The sequence below is a fragment of the Delphinus delphis genome, chromosome 1 (assembly GCF_949987515.2).
Source record: "Delphinus delphis chromosome 1, mDelDel1.2, whole genome shotgun sequence".
In the NCBI taxonomy this organism is placed as follows: Eukaryota; Metazoa; Chordata; class Mammalia; order Artiodactyla; family Delphinidae; genus Delphinus; species Delphinus delphis.
In genome coordinates, this window is record NC_082683.1 from 138,684,411 (window position 1) to 138,710,632 (window position 26,222).

General features: G+C 42.9%; 1 protein-coding gene across 2 annotated transcripts in view; it reads right to left on the reverse strand.

Annotated features, from left to right (window-relative positions):
* The window catches only part of COLGALT2 (collagen beta(1-O)galactosyltransferase 2), a 139,140-nt gene extending 113,315 nt beyond the window's left edge, over window positions 1-25,825 (reverse strand). For both annotated transcript variants that reach the window (XR_009522547.2, XM_060035219.2), the window contains exon 1: window positions 25,200-25,825. Coding sequence is in view for 1 of the 2 variants with exons in the window: in XM_060035219.2 (XP_059891202.1) it covers window positions 25,200-25,462 (263 nt within the window). In the remaining variant the exon portion in view is untranslated. The remainder of the gene's footprint in view (window positions 1-25,199) is intronic.
* Between the last annotated feature and the right edge of the window lie 397 nt (window positions 25,826-26,222).

The window sequence follows — 26,222 nt, forward strand, 5'->3', positions numbered from 1 at the left end:
AAGTTTAGAAGTAGCAAAGCCTGATTTTATTTAAAGAAAGATGGTTACTATGTGGGTCATGGATTATTGGGGGTTGAGATTGAGGGCAGAGCAATCCATTAGGAGATGGGAGAGTACAGTAACCTGAACTAAGGACACGGCAGAGAGGATAGGGAAAAGCCAAAAAATTCTGGAGGATTAAGAAAGAAGATTTGACAGAATTTAAATAATAACTTGATATGAATGGTAGCAGAGAGGTCCATGTTTCTGTTTTGAGGGAATGGTTCATGGTGGTAGGAACATGGGAGATGCAGCTGGCTGAGAAAAGGGAAGAGAAGGTAGTGAGTTCAGTGTGAGATTTACAAATTAGAGGAATCTCTGGACCATCCACATGAAGATGTCTAGGAGGCCACTAGGTGTGGAGTTCTGGAGAAACAATCAGGGGTAGAATTAAGAGTTGGGAGTCATCTGCACACATATGGTAACTGAAGCTACAGGAATGGACAAAACCATTTACGGTGAGGTTGTCCAATGAAAAGAAGGTCCAATCTAGATTCCCTGGGAAACACCACTTTTAAGGATTATGAAGTGAGAAAGAAGTAAGCCAAAGAGAAGACAACAAGGTAAGAAGAAAATTACCTCAGCATATTCACTGAAGTTAATATGTTGTCAAGAAATTATAATGAGTTAGAATTAAGAGGAATTCTTAAGAGAGAGGAATTATGGATCCAAGTGAAGACACTCTTATAAAAAAGGAAAGTGTGGTCCACATGATGGAATGCAGCAGAAAGATCACTGTACAGAAGTTGTCAAAGTGCCACTGGATGTAATGACTGGAATTGCTGGTGACCTTGGCGAGGAAACTTTCAATGGAGAGGAGGTTAGGGAAACCAGATTACAGAAACCAGAGGAGGAATGAATGCAGGTGAGAATGCAAAAGTGGCAAATGTAGACCATTCTCTCAAACAGCTTGACTCTAAGTCCTTGAGAGCTAACACTATTGTATCCCCAGGTCTAAAACATAACAAGTGAGAAATAAACATCCACTGAATTAATGCTAAATTAAGGGGAAGAAGATGAGATAAAGGCTACTGGGACGATAAAGTCAAGGAAGAGGATGGGATCCAGAGAAGAAACTGAGAAGTTTACTTTAGGCAAGATGAAATCTCTCTTCCATCCAGATGGGATTAAAGGAGGCAAGGAAATTGAAACCATGGTCATCAAATGGCTTCCATTTTCTTGCTGAATTCAGAAGCAAGGTGATATGCTGAAAATGTCAGTGGAGATGATGGAGTAAGTAGACTTACAAGAGTGGAGAACAGAACAAGAACAACTAACTGGGAAACAGAAGGATCACTGGGCCCACTTGAGGGTAGAGAGCTCAACTCGCGTGGCAAAATTAGCATGAGTGTGTGTTAGGGGAATGAGGAGGGGGATGAACCAGACCCCGAAGTAGAGACTGCAGGAAGACTGATCTGGGATTGGTTTTTTTCTAGGTGAGTAAAACAAAAAAGACAAGGGAAATCTAAGGTATCTGCAACTGGGCCAGGCTAGAAGGAACTGAAGAACAAAAGGGACTTTGGTAGCAAGTAGGATCAATGAGGTCTTACAGAGGACAAAGATAAGATTGTAGAGGGCATGACAGAGTGAGAGTTGAAGGCTCCTTAGAGCAGGACATCCTATGTAAATGCAAGGTAAATACACATCTAATCCTGGCGCTTTTCTGGATGGCCGTTAACACGGAGCCATAACCGAACTCTCCAGCTCCGTCTCAGTGCCCCTCCAGGCCCTCAGAACACTGCCTTGTTTCTGAACCCCCTGGGCTTCTCTTGTGATGCTGGGCTTCTAAACAGTAGAGAGAGGCAGTATTTTACTCACTTTCAGAACAGAATTCCTGCCATTAGAAAGATTATTGACATCTTTGGTGAATGAAGAGATAAAAGTATACCTCCATGTATTTGCATATCTTCTAATTTGGTGAAATGCAGACTATTTTGCTCATTTCCCCTGCACAGGTACATGTGGAACATTCTTAGTTCTGAAATCCACAGAGCAAGTCCCCGCCCCTGGGCCGTGAAGTCATTATATTGAAAGTTAGAAAACAAGCTGAAGAAGAAACCATGTGGCTGATGCGAAGAAGTGAGGCTTCGGTGGCAGATGACAAGTCACACTGTTTTCAGGGCACCTTCTGAGTGTGTAGAGGATTTGGTGAATTAAGTAAAAGGCTATTTATGTGAAACTATGAAAATATCCTGAGTCCCAGATGCAGACATCATAGATGTATGTGAAAGTCAAACAGAAATTTTAACTCATTATCATTTCTTGACAACATATGAACTTCAGTGAATATGCTGAAGATCTTAAGATGTCAAAGGTGATGCTATGAAAATGAATTCTTACTCCAAACCTCATATTGTCATGGGTGGCTTTATTTATAGGCACATGGTGGTTTCTGAGGTCATATACAGTTAATAAAATGTGACAAAATGGTTTTTTTATGGACTCAATAACCCTTAGGTACTACATTTATCTCAGAGTCAAGATTTAAAAATTTCCACTGTGATTATAAATTATCAGTCACTAAAATTTTTATCATTCCCTGAATTACACCAAAGATCCAGGAGGGAATTATATAGCAAGCCTGGAGTAGGGTGAGTCGTCCTGCAAATTGCCATGCTGTGTGGCAAACCAGCCGGACAGAATGTTTTCAAAGCATTTTACTGTGGGACATGAAGATGGGTGTTGAAATACTATTTATAACTCCAAGTTTGAGGATTTTTTTTTTTCAGTAGTGAGATTTCAGTGTTAAATAAGGATAAACTTCATTAATTCAGAAAGCCCTAACATGAAAATTTAATTGAAAGAACAGCTGGTTTGTGAGACAACCAAAAGTAAAAGCAAGGTTTGAAAGGGACAATTTGTACCACTCAAGTGGTAGAGGTGTGCAGAAGGGCAGCAGTTGGGTTTGAAATCTCAGGGCTTCAGCAGGATTGAATCAAGGTTTTATGGGGCTTGGAGCTTATATAACTTGGGGGAACCCACTTTAAGAAAAGGAATACAAGATTCCAAATGTAAAATTAAGTATGAAAGTGAATATTTACTTAGAATGAGAAAATTACTGTATAAATAATTATAATACATTAATAAACTTGTTTTATAATCAAGTCATTATAAGAAATTTTCAAAGGCTGAGAAATGCCACAAACATCCAAAATCCAGAAAAAAACATTTTATTAACTACCTGACATACTTCTATAAACTTACTTTCTTAGATTTTGTTAAAATGGCCATCATCAAACAATCTACAAATAATAAATGCTGAAGAGGGTGTGGAACCCTCTTATACTATTGGTGGGAATGTAAATTGATACAGCCACTATGGAGTACAGTATGGAGGTTCCTTAAAAGACTAAAAATAGTTACCGTATGATCTAGTGATTCCACTCCTGGGCATATATCCAGAGAAAACTCTACTTTGAAAAGACACATGCACCCCAATGTTCAGTGCAGCACTATTTACAATAGCCAAGACATGGAAGCAATCTAAATGTCCACCGACAGATGAATGGATACAGAAGAGGTGGCACATATACAGAATGGAATATTACTCGGCCATAAAAAAGAATGAAATAACGTCATTTGCAGCAATATGAATGGACCTAGAGATTATCATACTAAGTGAAGTAAGTCAGACAGAGAAAGACAAACATCATATGATATCGCTTATATATGGAATCTGAAAAAAATTACAAATAACTTATTTACAAAACAGAAATAGACCCACAGACATAGAGGACAAACTTATGGTTACCAAAGGGGAAGGGACGGGGAGGGATAAATTGGGAGTTTGGGATTAACATACACACTCTACTATATATAGAATAGATAACCAACAAGGACCTACCGTATAGCACAGAGAGCTATACTCAATATTTTGTATCAGGGAAAAGAAGCTGAAAAAGAATATATATAACCAAATCACTGTGCTGTACACCTGAAACTAACACATTGTAAATCAACTATACTTCAATAAAAAAATTTAATAAAAATTAAAAAAAACTCTGATCACCTCTTCATATGGCAATTATTTTACAGTATCTCATGTATAAAGAGAAGAGAAATATAATTTAGTCTTTCCTCAACTAAGGTTGGCTGGAATTTCCTTTTTTTATTATTAATAATGTAGAAAGCTTTCAAGCCATTTCACTGTGTTGCTAACAGTTTTGAATGCCATTTCAAATGGATCTGCCAGACTTTGTGAAGCCAAGATGCCTTCGGTCTGCTAGAACACAAGCTGAGGTGTTGGGATGCAGAAAACTTCCATGTACTCAGACACAATGCCTCTGGTTGTGCTCTTCAGAGAGCAATTCTGATATATTCTGTTCCATGTGATTCCCATAGAAAAAAGGAAGTGTCCAATAGCTTCGGACACTATTATATTCAATTGTATTCACTATATTACCAAGTATGTTTCTAATAGAAGTTTTGTTTTGCCCAGGAATTTATGAGAGAACTAAATCATCCACTTAAAAATTTTCATGTCTGATGACTGGAAGTATTTTCCACAGACAAGTTTCGATTATTGTTGCTCCTCTGCACCTCTGTTACTTCTGAGACCAGCTACGCAGCAGAACCCTCGGTCCTTCACCTGTGTGTCAAGTGGACCACAAGAGTAATAAACTATACATGGAAGTGACTATGAACCACATTTTTCCCACTATCCCCAAACTAAGTGTATCCCCAAGTCAACCTCCTCTTAACCAGATCCCAGATACAACCATTGCCACTCTATCACCACCCGAAATAAGGGGAAGAGGGATGGAGGGCAAGTTGGCTCCGTGGTCTTAGCCCATTGCTGATGAAATATTTTCCCTTTGTATGTTTTACCAAAACAGATGGGAATACTTTGCAATGGGACCCCAGCAGGGGGACTGAAGCTTAAGCTTGCTTAACTTCCAAGTCAATCTGCCTCTGGCCTGGGTCAGGTCACTCTCTGCCACTAAGTCTATGGCTCTGGAAAAATCTTAGTTTGTCTCAATTCAGTTTCCCCTTTGTCAGATGAGGCTACGGCTAATAATAGGTGTTTCATGGGGTTGTTGTGAGCTCTGAATGAGTTAACTCATGGAAAGTGTTATCTTAATGCTCAGTACACCGTAAGTATCCAATTAATATTAGCTCTCACGATTAAGTGAAGGGTACTATATTGCAGAGTACTATATAAGATAATAAACTATTTAGAAAACTAATTCATATACCATCAATAAAGATATTAAGCAGACAAGTGCCATATATTAATTTAACGATTTCTCTAAGGATAGCAATAGAATTACCCTAATTACCATATGTATTTGAGAACAATAAAACTGCTTTTAAAAATTGTATCTGAGAGATTTAACTTGTACAAAATGAACACCTCTTCTTCCCATCTCATTATGTTTGAGCTGGGGGGATGGGTGATTTGTTCCACTACAGTATTATAGGGGCAAGAAGGATGTTGCTTTTCCGGTATTCATTATTCTAAATGGCATGTTATATTTCCTTTCCTAGGAAGCATATAAAGAATTCCAGTCCCAGAAATCAAGGTTTCAAGACATCTTCAGAAGCAAAGTAAACAAAATGGAAAACAAATCTTAACAATGGTTTCATTCATAGGAAACTTCTCATTGCTAATAAAATCAAGGAACAGTATAACCCTTTTTCAGACTACACACATTCTTCACTTTACCTTCAAAGTCTAGATATTTAATAAAATATACATAGAATTACTGCATAAATTACCCAAGTGAAAAAGCTTAAGATATTTTAAAGCCAAATTTGACACAGAGGCCCCTATAAAACCAAATATGGGATCTTTCAAAGTCATAAATTATTATGCTGGAAGATGCTCCAGACAGCAGGACCAGAATAAACTGAGAAGGAAGAAATATTTTCTGCCAGAGGCAAGCAGTAAGAATGTCAAATGTAGGGGAGATAGGGAAGCTTTCAAAAAACAGAAGCGATCTCTGTGGAACCATATATCTGCTTAAAGTAAACCAGATTATAATTATTACTTTATTAGAGATTAGATTTTGAAACGTCTTAAATTTGAACATTTGAATTTGAACGGCTCAAGTCCTTTCTCACAGTCCCCATAAATGTGCCTCTCGCTTCTGAAATAATTAAATCATTGCTCTCTGCTCTGATTTTTGGCTTCTCAGTATCAACTCACTTCGTGGTTACACTGTATGAGAGGCAGAGGAAATGTCATCGACTTAAGAAGCTAAATCTTAAGGGGTGACAGGCAGCACTTGTGAGGACTCAGGTACGAGACAGAAAAATCCTGGCAGTTATCTTATTTTTCATGAAGAAACCAGAGCTGAGCTTTGCCAAGCAGACAGCTATGAGCTCACTGGTCTGAAATAATTACCCATTGAGACTTTTCTCCAGCACAGAACTAATGGCTTTATGCAGAAAACATAACTCGAATATTGATTTGCAGAGTTTTTCTTTTTAAATCAGTAATCAGTAGCCTTTGTCTGCACTTGAGCCTGACATAGCTCTCGGTTACATTAATTGACAAAGTAGAAGAATAAAAAGAGAATAAATATTCAACAAAAGCAGATTGTTTTTAATTCACATTCTTTATGTTTGGTGGTCTCATTCCTGTTTTAGGAGATAAAGAAATCAAAGCCTCAAACATTTGAAACGGATAGAAGAGTTTTTAAGGGGTTTAATATTCCACAGTTGTAACTCAGAAATTAAGCACAGACTGAAGCAAACCCAAAACAAATTGCTCTGTTTAGCCTAGAGCTGACCTGAGAAATGTTCTTTATAATCAAGATGAGATATGCTGTGATGTTAACAGAGGGACCAAGGACATCAAAAGTGGACTGTGTTCAGATGATTTCCACGGAAAGATACAGAGCAGGATCTAAAACACCGATCTGTGTTTTTGCAAAATTGTGCTTCATGCCTCAAGAAAACCAAGTACAGCAAATAGTATGCAACTAACACTCAGTGATGCATGCCCTAAGCTTAGTGCATTCTTTCAACACTCCTAATCTGTGGTTTAAGAAACAGTTACATGCAGAACTGGCGATGTCCAGCATTCACTTGTTTTTTTAGACTCTTTGGATGGCTGTGTAGAATGTCTTCATTTATTGCTGGGGTTATATGTTGTGTTTAGTTTTATTTTGTCATTTTAAAACAAAGCACTTTAATTTTTTTATGACTACTGCCCCCGGAATCCTATTAGTAATGGCATTGCCATTGGTGACATACAGAAAAAAAGAAAAAAAGTCTTTTGAGAACATTCCACCGTGTAATCAGGATGCAGGGAAAAAGTAGAGAATTTGCTGATGTAATACTCAAAGGTTTACAGCACATTTATTTCCACTAATTTATAATTGTATAAGTTACACAGGTTGAGAAGAATTAAAATTAAAACTTTATACTATTATTGATGATATTGAAAACTGACCATATTTTCCCCAAAAGAAGCCCAAAGAAGAATGGTATGCAATTTAGAGGGCAAATCTGACCTAAGTCCAAGACAGATCAGCCACACCAGCCTTCTTCTTTCCTTCCAACAAGTGTAATCTTTCTCTGATTTATGAATCTGCCTGGTTCCCCTGCTCTTCTCCCGTCTTACCCTCTGTTGCCAAGGTGGCTCCTTCTCATCATTCAGGGCTTGCCTCAAGTATCACCTTCTCAGAAAGCCCTTCTCTGACCACCTTTTACATGAAGCACTCTTCTATCCAAGCACTTCATCTATACCCCATTATCCTGTTTTACTTTCTCCTTAACACATCTTTTAAAATCATCTGGTTTGTTTATTTTTTGTCTGTCACTGCTCTCCGCCAGTAAAACAGACGCTCCATGGGTGCAGAGCCTATATCTGTACACCCAGCATCTCACACAATGACATCGCTTATGTTCGTAGATGTGTAGGTCAGGTGTTTAGGACATTTGCGCTTGAAGTTTCTCATGAGCTTGTACATAGATGTCACCTGAAAGCCGCACTAGGCTGGAAGACTGACTTCCTAGGTGGATTCCTCATATGGCAGCCAGGTGATGCTGGCTGTTGGTTGCTGGCCTTAGTTCCTTTCCACATGGACCTCTCCTTGGGATTGTTTTGATGTCCTCATGGCATGGGGGACATCCCTCAGGACAAGCAATCCACGAGACTGGGGCAGAAACTGCAATGCCTTTTATGATTTGACCTCGAAAGTCATGCACTCTCACTTCCACCCATGCCACTGGCCATGTGAGTCAGCATGCGAGGAGACTAGGAGAGTGAGTACCAGAAGGCAAGGACCCTTCGGGGCCACCATGGAGGTTGGTTACCATACTACTGGTTACAGTTAGTTCACTATAAAAAAGCAGGCCTTTAAGGTAAGGCAAGCAAATACCCATACACCTTATATTTTTACATATTACTTCAATATTTAAAACACTTTAAAAGAAATAATCAAAGCTGTCTACTTGGGCTTCCCTGGTGGCGCAGTGGTTGAGAGTCCGCCTGCCGATGCAGGGGACACGGGTTCGTGCCCTGGTCTGGGAAGATCCCACATGCCGCGGAGCGGCTGGGCCCGTGAGCCATGGGTGCTGAGCCTGCGCGTCCGGAGCCTGTGCTCGGCAACGGGAGAGGCCACAACAGTGAGAGGCCCGCGTACCAAAAAAAAAAAAAAAAAAAAAGCTGTCTACTTTTCTATGCAGCCTGAAAAAATGTATGAATTTCTTCTTAGTGACAGAATTAGATGAAAAGAATCATAAAATGACTACTGTTGTCCCTTTCATTTTTCATTTAACAATAGGTTGCTGGTTTTGTTTTACTATCTACTTAGTTGGGGATATGCAGCACTCAAGCTCTTTGAAGTGTAAAAGTAAGATTAAGGCCAAGTGCAAGCTGAGCTGGGAGGAGTTCACACAAGTATTTGGAAGCTGGTCCCCAGACAGGATCTGCAGCCCATGTGTCTTTTGAGACAATGACATATGCAATCCTTCAACCAAAAATGACCTCACTTGTTACCAGTTAATTGTTCAGGGGTCTGGAAACCACAGTGTATTATTTTACCACCCAGGGTGAAATTAACTACAGACCATAGCCATGTGGTAACCTTGGTCTTCTTAGGGATCAAAGGCCAAGGAAGGCAAACACAGTTTTTTTTAAGTTGCTGAAAACAAGAATTATCTGTCTGGATTTTTCAAATTCATAATCATTTTTTACAAGGTGATGCGAAGAATAGCTTCTCCTAATTATTTCAGGTAAGACACTTGCATTTCTAGTACTGCTAATTCTATATTTAAATAAACAGATCAATCCATCAGTAAACTAACTAAGACCTACCTAGAAAAATGCTGCTTTGAAAAACTGAAAAAGAAAGGATTGGAAAAGAGAAAATGGAGACAAATCTATGATGTTAGTAAGAATAGGAGTAAAAGTAGTGAGATTTAACTGGAATCTCAAACTAGATTCTAGCTAACTAGATTTAACTAGAACTCCAAAAATCTGCTACGGAGAAATGATTTCAGAAGGTGAAACACAGACTGTGGTTTATTTATCTGCTTCTCCTTTGACATCAAAAAGATGAAGTGCTCCTTTTAGAGAAACTCTTTGCTTTCTAGCTCAAAGCTACAGAATGTCAGTGCAATTTATTATCTAAAACTTGACAGACGATACACAGATTAGGGGAAGCAACACCAAATCTCAGATACCTTGTTACACAGAAGAGAGGAAAAGCTTCAAAATCCACTTCACTACAGGGCAGAAATTGACCTTCTGTGCCTTAAATCACATTTACTGTTATATCAGAGGAAAAGCTCATTAGCACATTTTATGCTACCATGCCTGAACCCCGGGGTAATGAAAGCATCCTAGAAAAATCTTACTTCAGAAACTCAAAACAGCTGGCGCTAGATTGTTGGGAAAGCAGGCAGCTAGCTTGCAGCTTGAGAGTATCAGCTGAGTAGCCAAGATCAGAGCGAGCTGAGAGAGGCAGCCAAAGAGCAGTGCTTTCTCAGGATAATTCTGATCCAGCAGGACTGCTTTTTTACTGAGCTCAAAAAAGGAAGAATTTGATTTTAGAGGCTGAACCCCAGGAATATAAGTCGGAGACACCAATGAGAACTCTCTGTGGAAAGAAAATTGTTGCCCTCCTGATTTTATCTTTCTAGAGCCTATATACAAAAACTCAACTTTTTCTTCTGCTCCTACATTAAAGCCTCAGCAAAGAAGGACACGGCCCCAACGAGCTCCATGTTACAAGGACCTTTCACAGGCACTCATGCTCCCGGCCTCTGAAGGTGTCAGTGCGGACCAATCCTCAGCATCTCTACGGTAAATGACACCGCTGTGAAGTAAAGCCTCTCCCTGGGGAGGAGCTATCAGTTCAGTGCAATAGCCCATTAGCCTGCTGAAACGTGACTTCTATTGCCACGTTCTCCTAACCCCAAAGTGCACATGCAAGCTAATTCCCTCACACGGTAGACTGAGCAAAATACACAGGTCTGCACGCTGGCCAGCAGCTTTTGCAAAGAACAAACACATATGTTGTTTCCCATCACAATGGCAAATGTCCAACTCCTATTTCTGCCTCTTCAAAAAAAAGGGGGACCTTCTAGGGAAGACCTGCACTTACTTATTTTGCACGCATGAGAAAAGTCAATATATGCACTCATGCCACAACTATTCCATCCCTGGTGCCCACAGCAATGGTTTTCCTAGCTTTCAGATCTGGAACTATCTCCTCTGACATAATTCTCTGCGTTCTTTTTCTTCTCAGCACAGCCCTTCTTTTGGCTGTTGTTGTTCATGAAAGAGATGGTATTTTCTTTCAGGTTAGAGGTTATATTAGTCAAGGTTCTCTGGAGAAACAGAACCAATAGAACAGATAGCTAGAGAGCCAGAGAGAGAGAGAGAGAGAATGTATCTATCTATCTATCTATCTATCTATATATATATAATATATACCTCAATATAATATATCTACTTCATATCTATCTATTGAGAGAGAGGTGGAATGATTTTAAGGAATTAGTTTGTGCATTTATGGAGGTTGGCAAGTTCAGAGTTTGTAGGGTAGCCCAGAAGGCTGGAGACTCAGAGAAGAGCTAATGTTGCAATTCAAGTCCAAAGGCAGTGCAACGACACATTTTCTTGTCGCTCGAGGAGGTCAGTCCTTTGTTTTATTCAGGCCTTCGACTGATTAAACGAGGCCCACCCACGTTATGGAAAGCTTTACTCAAAGTCCACTGATTTAAATATAAATCTCAGAAACCCTCAGAGAAACACCCAGAACAATGCTTGACCACATATCCAGGCACCATGCTCAGCCCAACTGACACATAAAATTAACCATCCCAAAGGGCAAAAAAATGTTTTAATTTTTATAATTTGATGTAGATATGAACCATCAGTCTATTCACCAAGGATATGAGACAAGGATAAGGCAAAACTACTGAAAAGTTACATCTAAGTACAAATAAAGAAACAAAGGCCCAAGTGGCATTTTAAATAATGTGGTAACAGAGTAAGCTGTTTTATTCATGGTATCGGTGGTGGAACTGCAAATTCACAGCATGCTATGGCTAGAAAATTCTTTAAAGATCAGCCTATGCAGTACTCATGGTATAGCTAAGGAGACCAAGGCAAGGTAGAGAATTCAAGAAAATCCGAAAATATGGTGGGGCATGGCATAGATGATGCAGAAGAGCCAACAGCTAAGAAACCAGATAAAACTCATACTGGAATGCCTTATGTGGAACGTTACTGAGATAAAAATCACTCTCCATTGTCTAAACACATGACTATTGGGCGGCACAGAGAGAGAGAGAGAGAGAGAGAGGAGAGGGAGAGAGAGAGAGAGAGAGCTCAAGGGGGTGCTGGATGGTTGGACCAAACTGGTCCATTATCAAAAGCTGGCCTCTGTATATCCAAAAGACAGACAATCCATGCATGGATAACTGAGAGTTCAAATACTGCCTTTATTTTGATAAGACTCATGGGGAAATGAGAGTTTGGCCGTCACCATGCCAACATCAGCAAAGACTGGCCAATGGGTCTGGGACTTCATGCTTCCCAGTGGGACTCAATAATCTGCCTCTCATGGGGTAGGGGAGTTCGGTAAATATTAGTGAGTTACTGTCCTTTCCTCCACAGACAAATGCCAGCAGTGTCCCTTTAGTTCACTAGTATTTGCCCAGGCTTTGGGAAAAGCTATTAAGATTCAGCACCATTATCAAAGGGGACTTGGCAGCATCTAATCTTTGGGAGACAGAAAACTGGCCCAGAAGTGGGGCTGTAACCTTCAGTCACCTTCTGGCATTGCTGCAATCTGATGCCTAAGAAATGAGGATCCAGTGCATCTTTGATGCCCAGTCAAGGCTTTGAAGCTGTGTCAAGACCACAGGACAAAGGCAGCACTGTTTATGCAAATTTAGAAACAAAAGAAGCTAGAATCCAAAGCCATTAAAAGTAACATCAGAAATCCAATACCCAGAGGTGATTAGAGGCCCTACACCAGTATGAAACAGAACGCCTGAAAGTGAGGCTGGGCAACACACCAAAACACACACTGGGGAGCAATCCTGAACGGCCACAGCCCGGCTGGATGTGCTTAGAGGCCTTGATGTCCGCAGCTCCTTAGCCAAGGGGCAGCCTCTGTGTACCGCAGGAAGGAAGCCCTCGGCCACAGCTGCTCTACACCTGGTGCACGCAGCCCTTTCCTGAGAAGTTCCAATTTGTGCCCTCAAGGCCAGCCCTCCTGCTGCCACGTGGTCCCCTTGGCAGTTCAGTCGTCATGTGGCGCAGGCCTTCCACAGGAGACGACACTATTAGGGAACACCTCTGGGCACAGTACACAACAGGGTGATCTACAAATGAGCTTCCGAGAAAACTTAGATATTTTGTTTTAGATCTCCGAAAAAGATCTAAAATTGGGCTGAGGGTCCAGGAAACATCAATAGTGCAGAGTCGGGCTTCCCTGGTGGCGCAGTGGTTGGGAGTCCGCCTGCCGATGCAGGGGACGCGGGTTCGTGCCCCGGTCCGGGAGGATCCCACGTGCCGCGGGGCGGCTGGGCCCGTGGGCCGTGGCCGATGGGCCTGTGCGTCCGGAGCCTGTGCTCCGCAACGGGAGGGGCCGCAGCAGTGAGAGGCCCGCGTACAGCAAAAATAAAAAAAACAAAAAAAAACAAAAACAAAAACAAAAAAAAAAAAAATAGTGCAGAGTCATGATTCATGACAATTCTTTAGATCCACTCACTCCGTGAAGGGGGTACTGATGTCAGACAGGGAAGGGACCCGAGAGAACATCTGTCTCATCCACAGGTTCTCAAGTTTGGCTCCACATTCTCACCCCCTGGGAAGTTTTCAAAATATGTCACTTGCCCTAGTCCTACCCCATGGATTCAGACCTAAGTGGTCTGGGGGTGGGGCCCAGGCATCAGTACTTTTTTAAACCTCATCCAATGATTCTCATAAGCAGCCACATTTGAGAGCCACAACTCTGGCACATCTCCCTGATGTTATGGAGAGGAAACTGAGGCCCAGAGGGAATAAGGGGTTTGTTCTAAGTGACACAGCACGAGCAAATGAACAATGCCTCCCAGCCCTTTCACAAGACAACATAAATAACAAAATGAGGGCATTTGCATACTGGGGGGAAAATGGAGGCGGCTGCTTTTGGCTGGAGGGAACAGTTCCGGAGAACCCCCCCCCCCCCCCCCCCCCCCCCCCCCGCCGCCGCCCGGGAACCTGGCCTCATCTTCCTCCCCAGGTGATCATTATCTCCCTGGCAGGACGCATTAAGCAGTAGAATGCAGCTCACATTTCAGGGAAGGAAAAGGACTTAAAAAGAAAATGGGAGGGGCTTCCCTGGTGGCGCAGTGGTTGAGAGTCTGCCTGCCGATGCAGGGGACATGGGTTCTTCGTGCCCGGGCCCGTGAGCCATGGCCGCTGCGCCTGCGCGTCCAGAGCCTGTGCTTCGCAACGGGATAGGCCACAACAGTGAGAGGCCACTTCAACTACTAATTTCAACATGATTACCTGAATTTTGCCTACCGCAAAAAAAGAAAACAAAAAAAAAGAAAATGGGACACATAAACTTGAATTTTGCCTACCGCAAAAAAAGAAAACAAACAAAAAAAAAAGAAAACGGGACACATAAACTTGAGGACATTTACAGTGGAATCTGTGATAGACCAGTCACCTAAAGGACACAATAAAGCGAGGGTGTGGGACTGTATGAGATTTATCAATGGAGCTGTGATCATCCCCAGAGAAGGCTGCCTGTTGGTAAGCTTATAATAATGCTACTATATCAACTCTGAACATACCTCCGTGCAGCAGCGACAAACTCAGAAAAATCTTTTGTACGGCGGACTCGAATAGTGTAAATTTCCCAAAAGTTCTATTTTGGATTCATAACCGGTGAAGACACTAGGTTAGAGACTTTGTAATATCATGTAGTTAAGGCTGAACTTCAACTAAGCTCACGTAGTAGACTGTTTATTCTTCTCCCAAATGAGGGGAGGGGTTTTGAAAGGCATGCCAGAGAGAAAATCAAAGGTAAGAAAATTAAATACCAGCAACAAAAGAATCAAGATGAGGGGATATGGAGACTGAAGTGGTTCACACGACTACTATTTATTTGGAGGAAATGCACTGGTTTGATTTCCCTCCAGTCTATTAAGAGATGTTCATCAATAGCTATCCTTCCTTCTACAAACCTACATGCTTAATGAGCTCATGATGTGAGATACCTGAGCAAAGAAAAGGGCTTGAGGGAGTGTCACATTATACTGAGCCCCAGTGCAAGGCACTTCCTACAATGGGTAATCTGGAGCACTGCCTTAAATATATATATATATATATATTTTTTAAATAGCCGCTATTGGAAGACGGGAAAACACATGTGCTTGACTCAATAAAAAACACAGATGATGTCTGTCTGGCAGAGCCTCTTCTTTGTAATCCTGTACATTACTACTTCTCTTAATAAGAAACCCCTTGGCCTTCCTGATTGCTTACGCATCTGGAACCTGGGGTTTAGAAGATTCCAGTGTGTGCCAAATTACCAAGCTTTGAAAATCCCACGGCCTGTACTTCAGACACATATACAGCTTTCAGTCCTTCCATGAGGGCCCCCTATTTTTCATGGGGGCTTCTGGGAGCTCATCTCCTGCAGTTCCCAGACCCAGAAGTGTATACAAATTACTTGTGCACATGTTTAAGACACAGATTCCCAGGCCCCTTCCACAGGCCATCTGATTGAATGTGGCTGAAACGGGGCACAGACATCTACGTAACTAACAAATGTCCTAGGTGTTGTGATACAGCTGGCCCATGAACCAGTATTTAGGAACCACTAGTAGAAGCCCAGCAGCCTTATAGCAAAAGGTCAACAGAAGAGTGATGAGGGCCATGTCCACTCATGGCCAATGAACTCGACCAATGGGGTTGAGTTGCTTTGAGGCCACCTCAACTACTAATTTCAACATGATTACCTGAATTTATCCACCTAGACAATCCATGATGGTCAAATAAATAAAAGGAGGCATATAATTTTTTTTAGTCTGCTGCTTTAGAAATTCATAGTTTATCTTGCTAAAGAGAATTTTCTAGGATAGAAATCAATGTGTCCAGTAAATCTTAAAGTCTAACAAGATTGAGGGAAGGCATAAAGGAGATTTGTAATTTTCTAAAACATTTTAGTATGCTGAGCCTTAAAGGCCAACTCCACAAAATCCATCTGAAACATAAGACACGGTCTGACTGTCTGAATGCACTCCCACCCCACCTGCTTCTAGCAGAGGGAATGCAGCAATGTAGGAGCTTCATATAAGCTTACTGTTCGATGTTGCAGTGATGACATGAAAAATCCTGATTCCACCTGGCAGCAACCTTCCAGTATCTTGGCGGTTTTCAGCCATAATCACTGTGGTGTGTGGAGCTTGGACAGATTATGGGGCTGGCTGGAATCCAAGAAACTAAAAAGCAGTCCAGCAGTCCAGCAAGGGACTCTGTGTTGGAAATGCCATAGCCCCAAATGCCCATGACCATATTTCTCATGGACAGCCCAGGAATTTAAGTTCCACTGTTAGTCTCCAGAAAATCCTGCCTTTCCCAAGGCCCTGCCAAGTGGCAATTTCTCACTTAATATGACTTTTAGGGAGAATGTCTATCAACATACATCCATGTATTCCCCTTTCTCAGAATCATCTCTCGCCCTGTGAGAACAGGAAAGCTTGACGTGGCCCGCTGCCCTCCCCACCTCCAAAATGTATACAGTCAGTCTCAAAAAGGAAAGGGGATGGAAAGTAAGAGTTCTACTTCTTTACTGCCTAAAAGGTAGGCACTTTGGGCCACCTTCATGGTTTCCTTGGGCTTGACAGCTATCTTAGTCTATTTGGGCTGCTATAACAAAATACTACAGGCTGGGTAGCTTATCAACAACAGAAATTTATTTCTTACAGTTCTGGAAGCTAGAAGTCCAAGATGAGGATGGCAGCATGGTCAGGTTCTGGTGAAGAGCCTCTTCTGGGTTGTAGACTTCCTGCTGTGTCCTCACATGGTGGAAGGGGTGAGGGATCTCTCTGGAGCTTCTTTTATAAGAACACTAATCCCATTCGTGAGCGCTCCACTCCCATGACTCAAGCACCTCCCAAAGACCCCCCACCTCCTAATATCATCATCTTTAGGGATTAGAATTTCAACACATGAATTTTGCCGGGAGGGTGGTGGATGGGGAAAGCTCCATTTGAGGAACTTCCTCTCTCCAGCCTGACACGTGCCTCAATAGACTTTGAAGTGATCAAACCTAGGAGGTAAAGAATTCTTCCAATGTAGGCAATTTATCACTTAAATCAAGTACTCATGAGGCTGCTTCATCAGAGTGGCCTGGTTCCACACACAGCCTTCTGCCATCTTCTTAGGGGTGTGTAGTCTAGGATCATCACTTAAGTTATCATTTATGTTTTTGAAATGCACATCTTCTAAGGGGTGTTGAAACATTAATCAAAAATTCTTGGGCGGGGGCTTCCCTGGTGGCGCAGTGGTTGAGAGTCCGCCTGCCGATGCAGGGGACATGGGTTCGTGCCCCAGTCCGGGAAGATCCCACATGCCACGGAGCGGCTGGGCCCGTGAGCCATGGTCACTGAGCCTGTGCGTCCGGAGCCTGTGCTCCGCAACGGGAGAGGCCACAACAGTGAGAGGCCCGTGTACCGCCAAAAAAAAAAAAAAAAAAAAAAAAATTCTGGGGCGAAGAGGATTACTTTGCACTATGTTTGCAGAGGAACACGATCTCATCAGCTAAACCAATTAAGTCAGGGACAGGTTTCAGCTTGCTGAACTTGACAAACAACTAAATAATAACAATGACTGCCTCGATTAAATGAAGTGTGTTATGATATCATAAATTCAGCCTTGGTAGGATGTCATGAGACTATTACGGGAAGTCTAAGTCCGAAATGATTTCTGTCCAGTGCTCTTAGAGAGGAAAAGAAATGCCCTGCAGCCAAATCTAAGGTTTAATTCATACAAGAGACTTCGCTAATGTCACCAACCACAAATGCTGCGTTTTCATGGCTCTGGACGGCAGCAAGTTCCAGTGAATTAATTACAGCCACTCTATTTATATGGCTTTTGCATGGCTTTTCAATTACTACCTATAACGAGATGGTGTTTACCTTTATGAACATTAACGCATAGCTTTCCAACCATAGGGATGGAGAGCCGAGGGAAAAGTAATACAATCCTGATCACTTTACTACTAGGTCACTCACTGGCAGCTTGCCAAGCCTGCTGGTTCTAGAAAGCAGTTACTACTCGAGTCCTAAGGCTCCTGAGGAGCCTGAGCAGGGAGCAAAGGTCACCATCCAAATGCCTACAGGGGCCAGACAGCAGGGACCAATCACAAGTGCACAGAGGGTGGGCTTGATGGGACGGAAGTCCGGGGGACAGCAGCTCCTAGGCTAACCATTTGTTGCTGTGGACAAATGCAGGCCTGGTGGGGCAGGTGCTGCTCACTCTGGCACGTTCAGTTTGTGAAAAGTTATCTAGTTATACATTTATGATAGATGCACTTTTTGGATGTGTGTTATGCTTCTTAAAAAACTTTTTTTTTTAATGGGCTAAGGGCCACATTTCTGGGGGCCAGAGACACAAGAACAAGAGAGCAAGATGGGTATAATCAGGGAGGGTTCAGAGTAACTACCTAGAACAGGTGTTGTGTGAAGCTGGCTTTCACTGTGCCAGGCAGGACATAGGTACAGGTGGGATGGCAGAGTTTAAAAAACCTGGGATAGAGAGATTGACTTAAAAACATCACATTTGTGCAGAATAGGAGATATGAAACACTTCTATTAGGTTGGCCAAAAAGTTTGTTCTGTTTTAAGTAAAAATGAAAGACTCGTTTTCACCAAGAACTTTATTGAACAACATATTCATTAACCAAATGTACTTTTTGGCCAACCAATATTTGGGTTAACACTTAAAAGGATATATGTATATGCACAGAAAGTTTCTAGATGATACACAAGAAACCGTTAACAATGGTTGCCCCTGGCAGGTGGTATGGAGTGGAAGGGAGATTAACTTTTTTTTGTATTCCCATTCACACTTTTTGGAGTTTTATTATGGGAGAGTATTTTTTTTTCAATTTTAAAAAGAAAACGTCAGGAAAGAAAATGCCTAAAATAATTAAATTACTATAAACCTACAAGGACTCTAACGGATTTAACTTCTTTTACGGCAATTTTTGATATGCTAACGATGTAAATGCAATAAAATGAACAGATCACTCCTTTGAGAACAAAAACGTCAAAACGTATACAATACACACGCTTTGTAATTCCTGATGAATAATAGCTATGATTTAAACACATATAGTGAAACCTCTTCATAATATGGTAACTGGGGAATAGAACTAAGAACCAAACTACAGGCTAATCATTTTCTCTCAAACTTTAACTCGAATATATATTGTTATGTTATTTGAAGAAATGTGCAGAAACGAGCCTTATAATAGTCCTACTATAGTCCCTATATAAGCCTTATAATGGTCCTACTATAGTATGCCTTAGACTTGAAGACAGTACCACACCGTGATAGGGCCCATGAGGACATTTAAGTGTTGGAAAAAGGAACGAGGCACAACCAACAGCCTTTCAGGTTACAAAGCTTTCATTGTTCATTCCTACGACCACCGAGACAGTCAAGGGAGAAGGCCGTGGGAAGCACGCTTACGTACCTGGAGTCATAAGCGTGCACCACGCACTAGCTATAGAATCACCTGGAGAAAGGAGTTGAAGACAAGTACGTAAAGCCAAACCCTGCTTAGAATAACTGGTATGCTCCTTTAGTCATGAGCTATATTCCTTATAAAATACTCAACATTAAAACAGCCATATAGGGTTTAAAATCTAGAAATCTGTTATCTCACTCCGACACTTATTTATTATGTAATATACTGTGGGAACATCCCTTAACTGCCCTGTGCTTTGGTTTCCCCACCTATGGAAGTCAATTAATAAAATAGATCCAGGACAATTTAGGCATCCATTCTAACTCGCAAGTGATTTGTCTAAACTAGAGCAAGAGGATAGGTGACTTCAGTATTTACCCAAAGGAAATATATAATTCTGAGGTCCAATTGTGTTTTAAAATTGTACAGTGGAGGGAGGATTGATAGTTGTCTCCGACTATTTGGAAGAAAGTTGAGTTTACATGTCAACCAAATCCAAGACCACTAATTAAAAAGGCTGAAAAACTGACCCTCTGTCTTACCAAAATGCTGCAGCCACCATGCATATGAATAATGCGGCCTTATTCGTTTGTCACTAACAATACGTGATAAATTTCTTTCTGTTGCTATATAGCTGTGATCATGACAAGTGACCTGCATATTTAAGTACAACCCACATATTTAGTCTCGTTCTGTTCCTGTGAAATCTACCAACACAGAACAGAGTTTAGTAACTAGAAAGGGCCTAAGTGACAAAATCATCAAGACAGTGGAAGGGAGCCACTGAGTCCCTTGTGTCATTCAAGCAGAAGGAGCCATTCTTCTCTGAAAGAAAACACTGGCACTCTTATCTTCCTAAGGTGGGTCAACGGACAGAAGCAAAAACTAGAACTAATTGGTCTTTTCTTGATCTTAAACAGAGCATCTGTACTCAGTCTGCGACGTTAGCTGCCTGAGTCACATCCTGGCTCCACCGTGCACTAGGCTTGTGACCTTAGACAAGTTATGTAAATTCTCTGTGCCTCAGTTTCCTCCTGTGTAAAGTGAAGAGCGTAATGACACTTCTCACCTAGGGTTGCCGTCAGGAGTAAATCAGTTATCACACCGAAGTGTTTAGAACAGCCCCTCCATGAATGTTAGTTTCCATTATGCTGACAACTTTTTGTTGGAAGGAAGAAAATAAACAGAGCTTCTTTTGAACATATTTTCTTTTTTAAAAGTTTCATTTGTGAAGAGAAAGGTAATGGAGATGAGACAAAAAGGAAAAGATGTATAGGAAATAGCAACTATTATCTATTTAGTAGCATGTGTGTAAAAGACATTGTAATACTTTATCTCATCTGCTTGTTATAACAACTGGTATAGGTATAGAGGTAGGTGTTATTATTAGTCATCTCCAGATGAGGCAGCTCAGCTTAGAGCTTCATGATGTGCCCATGATTACACAGGAGATTTGAGCCCTAGTCTATCTGACTGGAAGCTGCATACTCTGCCCTCCGTAATAAACTGCCAGGCTGGGAAAAATAAGGAGAAGGAGGGGGTAAGGTGAGAGAAATAAACTAATGGAGAGAAGCAGACCAAAGTACCATATACATTTTCAGCCATGAGCTGCAACTAGAGGGAAAACATAAACACTTAATGTCAAGATTGTAATGATAAAATGTGACATCATTCTCACCACTGATGAAAACTAGCATTACTAGTATCTTGGAACATTTTGTAAACACACTTATATTAGTGTATCAAGTTAAACATTCACCAAAATGCTCCTGGTTGGGCATTAAAACGTAGAGATAAATCCAAGCTAATCCAAACACCCCACAAAGTTGTGTGCAAAATGTCAGGGTCCGTACCCCAGAACAAGTAGAAGTTCATCATTGTTAATGTTTATGTCAACAGAAACATCTCTTTATTTAAAAGCCATATGACGGTTTTCAATTTAGCATACATATTACTTTTCAAAACTCTACCAAATGAAATGCCCAAATTGTTCTGTAATTACACGATAGTTACTGCCTTGTGACTGCACAGACTCCGTGAATCCCAACTGTCTTCCCACACAGAACAGCAGGCTCTCCAAAAGACAAACTTAATGTATCTTTTGGGTCAAATGTTTTTCCTTGTGCCCTGCTCCATTTTCCATCATCATGTTACTTGCCACTGCCCCCCTTAATCATAGGCTTGGGAAGGGGGATGAGGTCAGCCTTCCCTCTACTGCTAAGGCCACTATTCATGGCTTCACTGAATTAAAGGGAACCCACTCAAGCGCACTGCCGCATGTTACAATGCCAACCTGTCGCCTTCATCTCAGCACAGCAGTGATCCCCATTAACCCAGTGCTGGTTTTAATTACAACACAAGGATTATCTCAGCTCCTTATCACAGAACTGTGATATCTGAAGGAAAACAATTAGTTTGGTGGGGTTTTGAGATCAGATAGGTAAATGTGATAAGTTTTCCCTTATGCCGGTACAAAATATCTCTAAAATATAAACTTTCCTTAATTCAACTGAATCCAAATAAACTTGATACTGAGATAACTGCACTCAACCTCTGAAAAAGTTTTCAGGTCAATTTGTTGGCACTCAGTGCAGATCTGGTCCAGAACTTTAGGTAAGGGGGAAAAAAAATCACACCACCGGGAAATCTGAATATGATCATTGAACCAGGGTCTCAATTATTCATACAGGAAAGAAGTCTTATCAGATGCTCCTCCAGCCATCGTTAGAAGTAAGCAGATGAATGAGAAGAGAGAGTCTGCACAGATTACTAAAATAAGATGAAATGGAAGCTGGCAGCCCAGTCTCTATACCCAATGTGGTTCTGTTTTATGAAGTTCTGGCCATTTTTGACACTGACCATTTTTGACCTCAGCATGTGCTAGCCTTGCAGAGTGGAGACTAGCCAGTTTGGCATCTCGGAATGTTGAGGAGAGCTTGGGACTGAGAGACTAGAGTAAGTCATTGGCAGAAGCCCCTCAAAACTGCAGCATCCTAAACTGAGGTACTGCCTCTCCTGGAGGGTTATAACCCATCACCTTCCCCACAAATACTCCTCTAGCACTAGTCATGAAGTCAGCAGCTCCAGGGTACAGTGCAATGAGTTTGGAGATTTGCAAAACTTAGACCTGCCACTCACTTTATCTCCCCTGATAGGAAGCTCTGGTTAATGTTCCAGTACCTTTTTATTTTCCATGCTTCTCCCTCTTTCTGGAACCCTCCTTCCTTCCCAGGTTTTTGTGGATTCCTATTTGTCCTTCAAAACTGAGTTCAAACTAAGTGTCAACTCTCCTCAAAAAAACTTTCATGACCACACAACTGCCCCAATCTGATTTATATAGAAGTCTTTTGTCACTCTCCCAAATGCTATAAATGCCATTCAGATCACCTTACACTGCCTAGTTTTAAAAAGCCATACTTATCTATGAGGAGCCACATCTTATTCAACCTTTTCCAGCCTGAACCTGGCATAGTGCCTGATTCTCACAAAAGAAGGTCATTACTTGCACAACCTCTCTGTGCCTCAGTTTTCTCATCTGTAAAAGGGTATAAATAATAAGACATAACTGATAGGGTTACTGTGAAGAGGAAACCAGAAAATGAATGTAGAGTGCTTAGAAGAACTGTGAGCTCTTATTATTAAATATTTGTAAAATTAACAAGTAAATATAATCTTCAGTAAGTTAGTTACTTTAGACACAATATATTCTATGAAATGGAGATAATCTTGTTTCTTTATAGGATGGTAGTTAAGATCAAATAACTAGTTGATGAAAGTACTTTGAAAGCTGTAAAGGACTATTTAAAAACTGGCATTTTATTATTATTACCTAATAAATTATATAAGATTTCTAAGCCAGAACTCAAAGAAGAGTCTTCAGTGGCTGGTTAATGTAGGGGCTGCCCAAGGCCTTACCCAAGCCTTGGGTTTCTTCCTTTACTTTCCAACACAGACCATAAAGGTACAGTCACATGGACTATGAATAAGGGTAAGGGAAAAGAGATCCCTAAGGTCTAAGCAGAATTGAGAATACTACCCATCTAAAGAGAACACCAACATCCATAGAATCTGGAACATCCAGGGAACTCGGATGTACAATCATTGCTGAGTGATTCTGATCATATCACAAAATCTATGAAATTCAAGAGCTGGAAAGGAGTTTTGAAATCACTTGTTCCTATTCCCTAATTTTACTGATGAGAAAACTGAGGTCTATGGATCCCAAGCCACTGGCCCAAAACTACATGTCAAGCTAGTGACAAAACAACTCAAGTCTCCTTATTTGTAGCTTTATGTACATTTTGCTTATACTGTATCATGTTCCCTTTAACCTTTCTGGGGTGGTCTTTAGAAACAAACCTGTGTTCAAATTTCAGTTTAACCATTTATTAATTCTGTGACTGAGTTACTGAACTGATCCAAGCCTCAATTTCTTCGTTTGTAAAATAAGGATGATAGTATCTTTTAAAAGTTTACTATATGATAAAAGGGGTAATGTCTGTACATCAGGTAGCAAAACCTGTGCCTGGTACTCACTTCCCCCCTCACTAATTTCCTATAGCAACTATTGTGATGTTCTTTAAAACGAAACAATGCAGAAAGACCAAGACTATATTGTAATGCATCTCTTTTGAAGAAAGCATCTAAGAACTGACATTTGTAAAATTTTCTTTTGGTATTGAAATGGTTAAAAAAAATCTTTCTGGTTTAAAATCTGACTGCACCAACGTTCCTACTTTCCACATAACATGCCCTTCTCCGTGGCAAACGTCACGTATAACAGGGTATATAGTAAAGCAGTGTATAGCACAGTGCTGCACTATATCTCATGTTTGCTTTCTCACCTCTGCACCTTTCCCACCAGGTACCATTAGGCTGCCAGCTCCAGCTACTGCTTTATCCTTCCTTTTCCCTTTATGCCCAACCGTGGCTTTAAGGATGTCTTGTCTGTGGACAGCTCCCTTTATCAACACAAGACAGAAATTGCTCCAGAGTGACCTGGGCTCTGTCTTCCTCAAGAGACCAGAGGCCTCTTGTCCATGTACCTGGTGGCCTATCTCCCCTGGCCAGTGCCCACCTCCTCCTCCACAGGCCCCTTAGCGGCTCACCTGGCCACCAACTTCTCACCCTCTGATACCTGCTTTTATAAAAAGATGTGGAGACAGAACCAAGTGGGAAAGTTGAAGTGGGCAGCCACCTCCACAACAAGCACAGGGCCTAGGCCCGGGTCTCTACCCTAAGTGCAACAAAACTTAGCTGTTTGCCTTCCCGGGGCGGCTCGGTCCCCAGGACGCCGGCACCCCAAGGCACCCCGCGCGGTTTGCATCTGCGGCGGGGTCCCGGGACGATGCAGGGCCGGGACAGCATGGAGCGCTCAGAGGAGACAGGTGACGTAGTTAGGAAGACACAGCTGGCCCCAACTAGCCTCAAACTCTGGGTCCTGATCCCTTCTCCCCTTCCTCCCCACACCCAGGGAGAACCTTGAGCCGCTTTTCCAGCCTCTGAGTTGGGAGCAGGAACCTGTCACCGGGAAGCCAGGACAGCGCACTCCAGCCACTCCGGAGGGCCCTCCCCCTCCGGGCCCCCAGCCGCAGTTTCGGTCCATGTCGCGTCCGGACGAGTAGGCGGCAACGGGCAACCTTATTCCCGCACTCCGAGGCGAGGGATATGAGGTGGGGGAAAAGGAATCTTCGCGAGTGTTAAGGGGGGAGAAAGTAGCACTCCTGCGGGGTCTCCCCAGTCCTGTCCGGGAGAGCGACGAGGTCACCCCGCTCCATACTGTCCCCACGGGAGCTCGGGGCGGGCTGCTTATCCTGGTTAGCAGCCGGTGCGCACGCAGACGCGCGCGTCCTTCCCCACCCCGACCGCTGATCCGCCCAGGACCCACGCCGGCTGTGAGGGGTGTGCGCACCTCGTCTCCGCGTGCCCCGAGCGGCCCCCTCTCCCCTCAGCGACACTTCGGGCGCCGCCCCCGCCGCCGGCCCGGCGCAGCCAGCTCACCAGATGGCCATCCTGCTCTTGGGGTAGTCCAGCCGCTCCAGGCAGCCGAGGAAGTGAGGCAGCGTGTGCGCAGCGTTACGCGCGAGGACGGCCACCATCACCGTGGGTCTCTGCAGGGGCGACTCGGAGAATACTACCGCCTCCCCTTCGTCGTCTTCGGAGTCCGGCTCGGCAGCGAAGCGCGCCCGGCAGCCGCCGCGGAGCAGAGCCCACGAGAGGAGTAGCAGCGCCCAGGCCAGGGGGGCAGCGGGGCTTGCGGCCATGTTCAGGGCCGTGGCGGGCGGCTGGACCACCGGCCGTGGATGCCCGAGGCCGGCAGCGAGGGGCGGAGGGGAGGCGGCTGGCGCGCGCGCACTGGCAAGACCTCAGCAGCCCGGGACCCTCCCGCCTCCGCCGCCGCCGCCGCCGCCGCCGCCGCCGCCGCCCCAGCTGCGCTGCTCAGGCCCTGCCGCGGGGGCCCGGAGTACCTGCCGCCGCCGGCGCTCGTCTGGGACTCAGGCTGGCAGACAGTCGTGTCGGTGCGGCTGTTTGTCCCGAGTCCCGCGGAAAGTTCCTCTAGTCCAGGCTCAGCTTGTACAGCTGAGGTCTGTGGCTTCCCCCAGAGCCGTGAGGTGTGGCCGTGTCTGCCAATGGGCGTGTGAATGCGTGTGTGTGTGTGTGTGTGTGTGTGTGTGTGAGTGCGCGCGCGCGCGCGCGCGAGCGTGTGTACATAACGGTACGACTCCAAGAAAATTTATTCTGCTTTTGCAAACCGCAGTCTAAAGTCCTTCACAGTGATGCAATGTATCCAGTTTTTCATAATGCACTTATTGACTAAATGGGTAGAGCTCTAAAATGGAAAGTCACCTAATGATTCACTATGATAAACAGTTTTTTAACTTCCACAAAGGCAGAATGTTTGCATTTCCTCACACTCAAGTGCTCTTTAAATTCATTCTTGACTGAGTAAACCCCCAATAAGGTCAAGTTGGAAGACTTGGAGAATTTTAGAGCCAGATCGAACCCTTGAAATTAAAGAAAGCC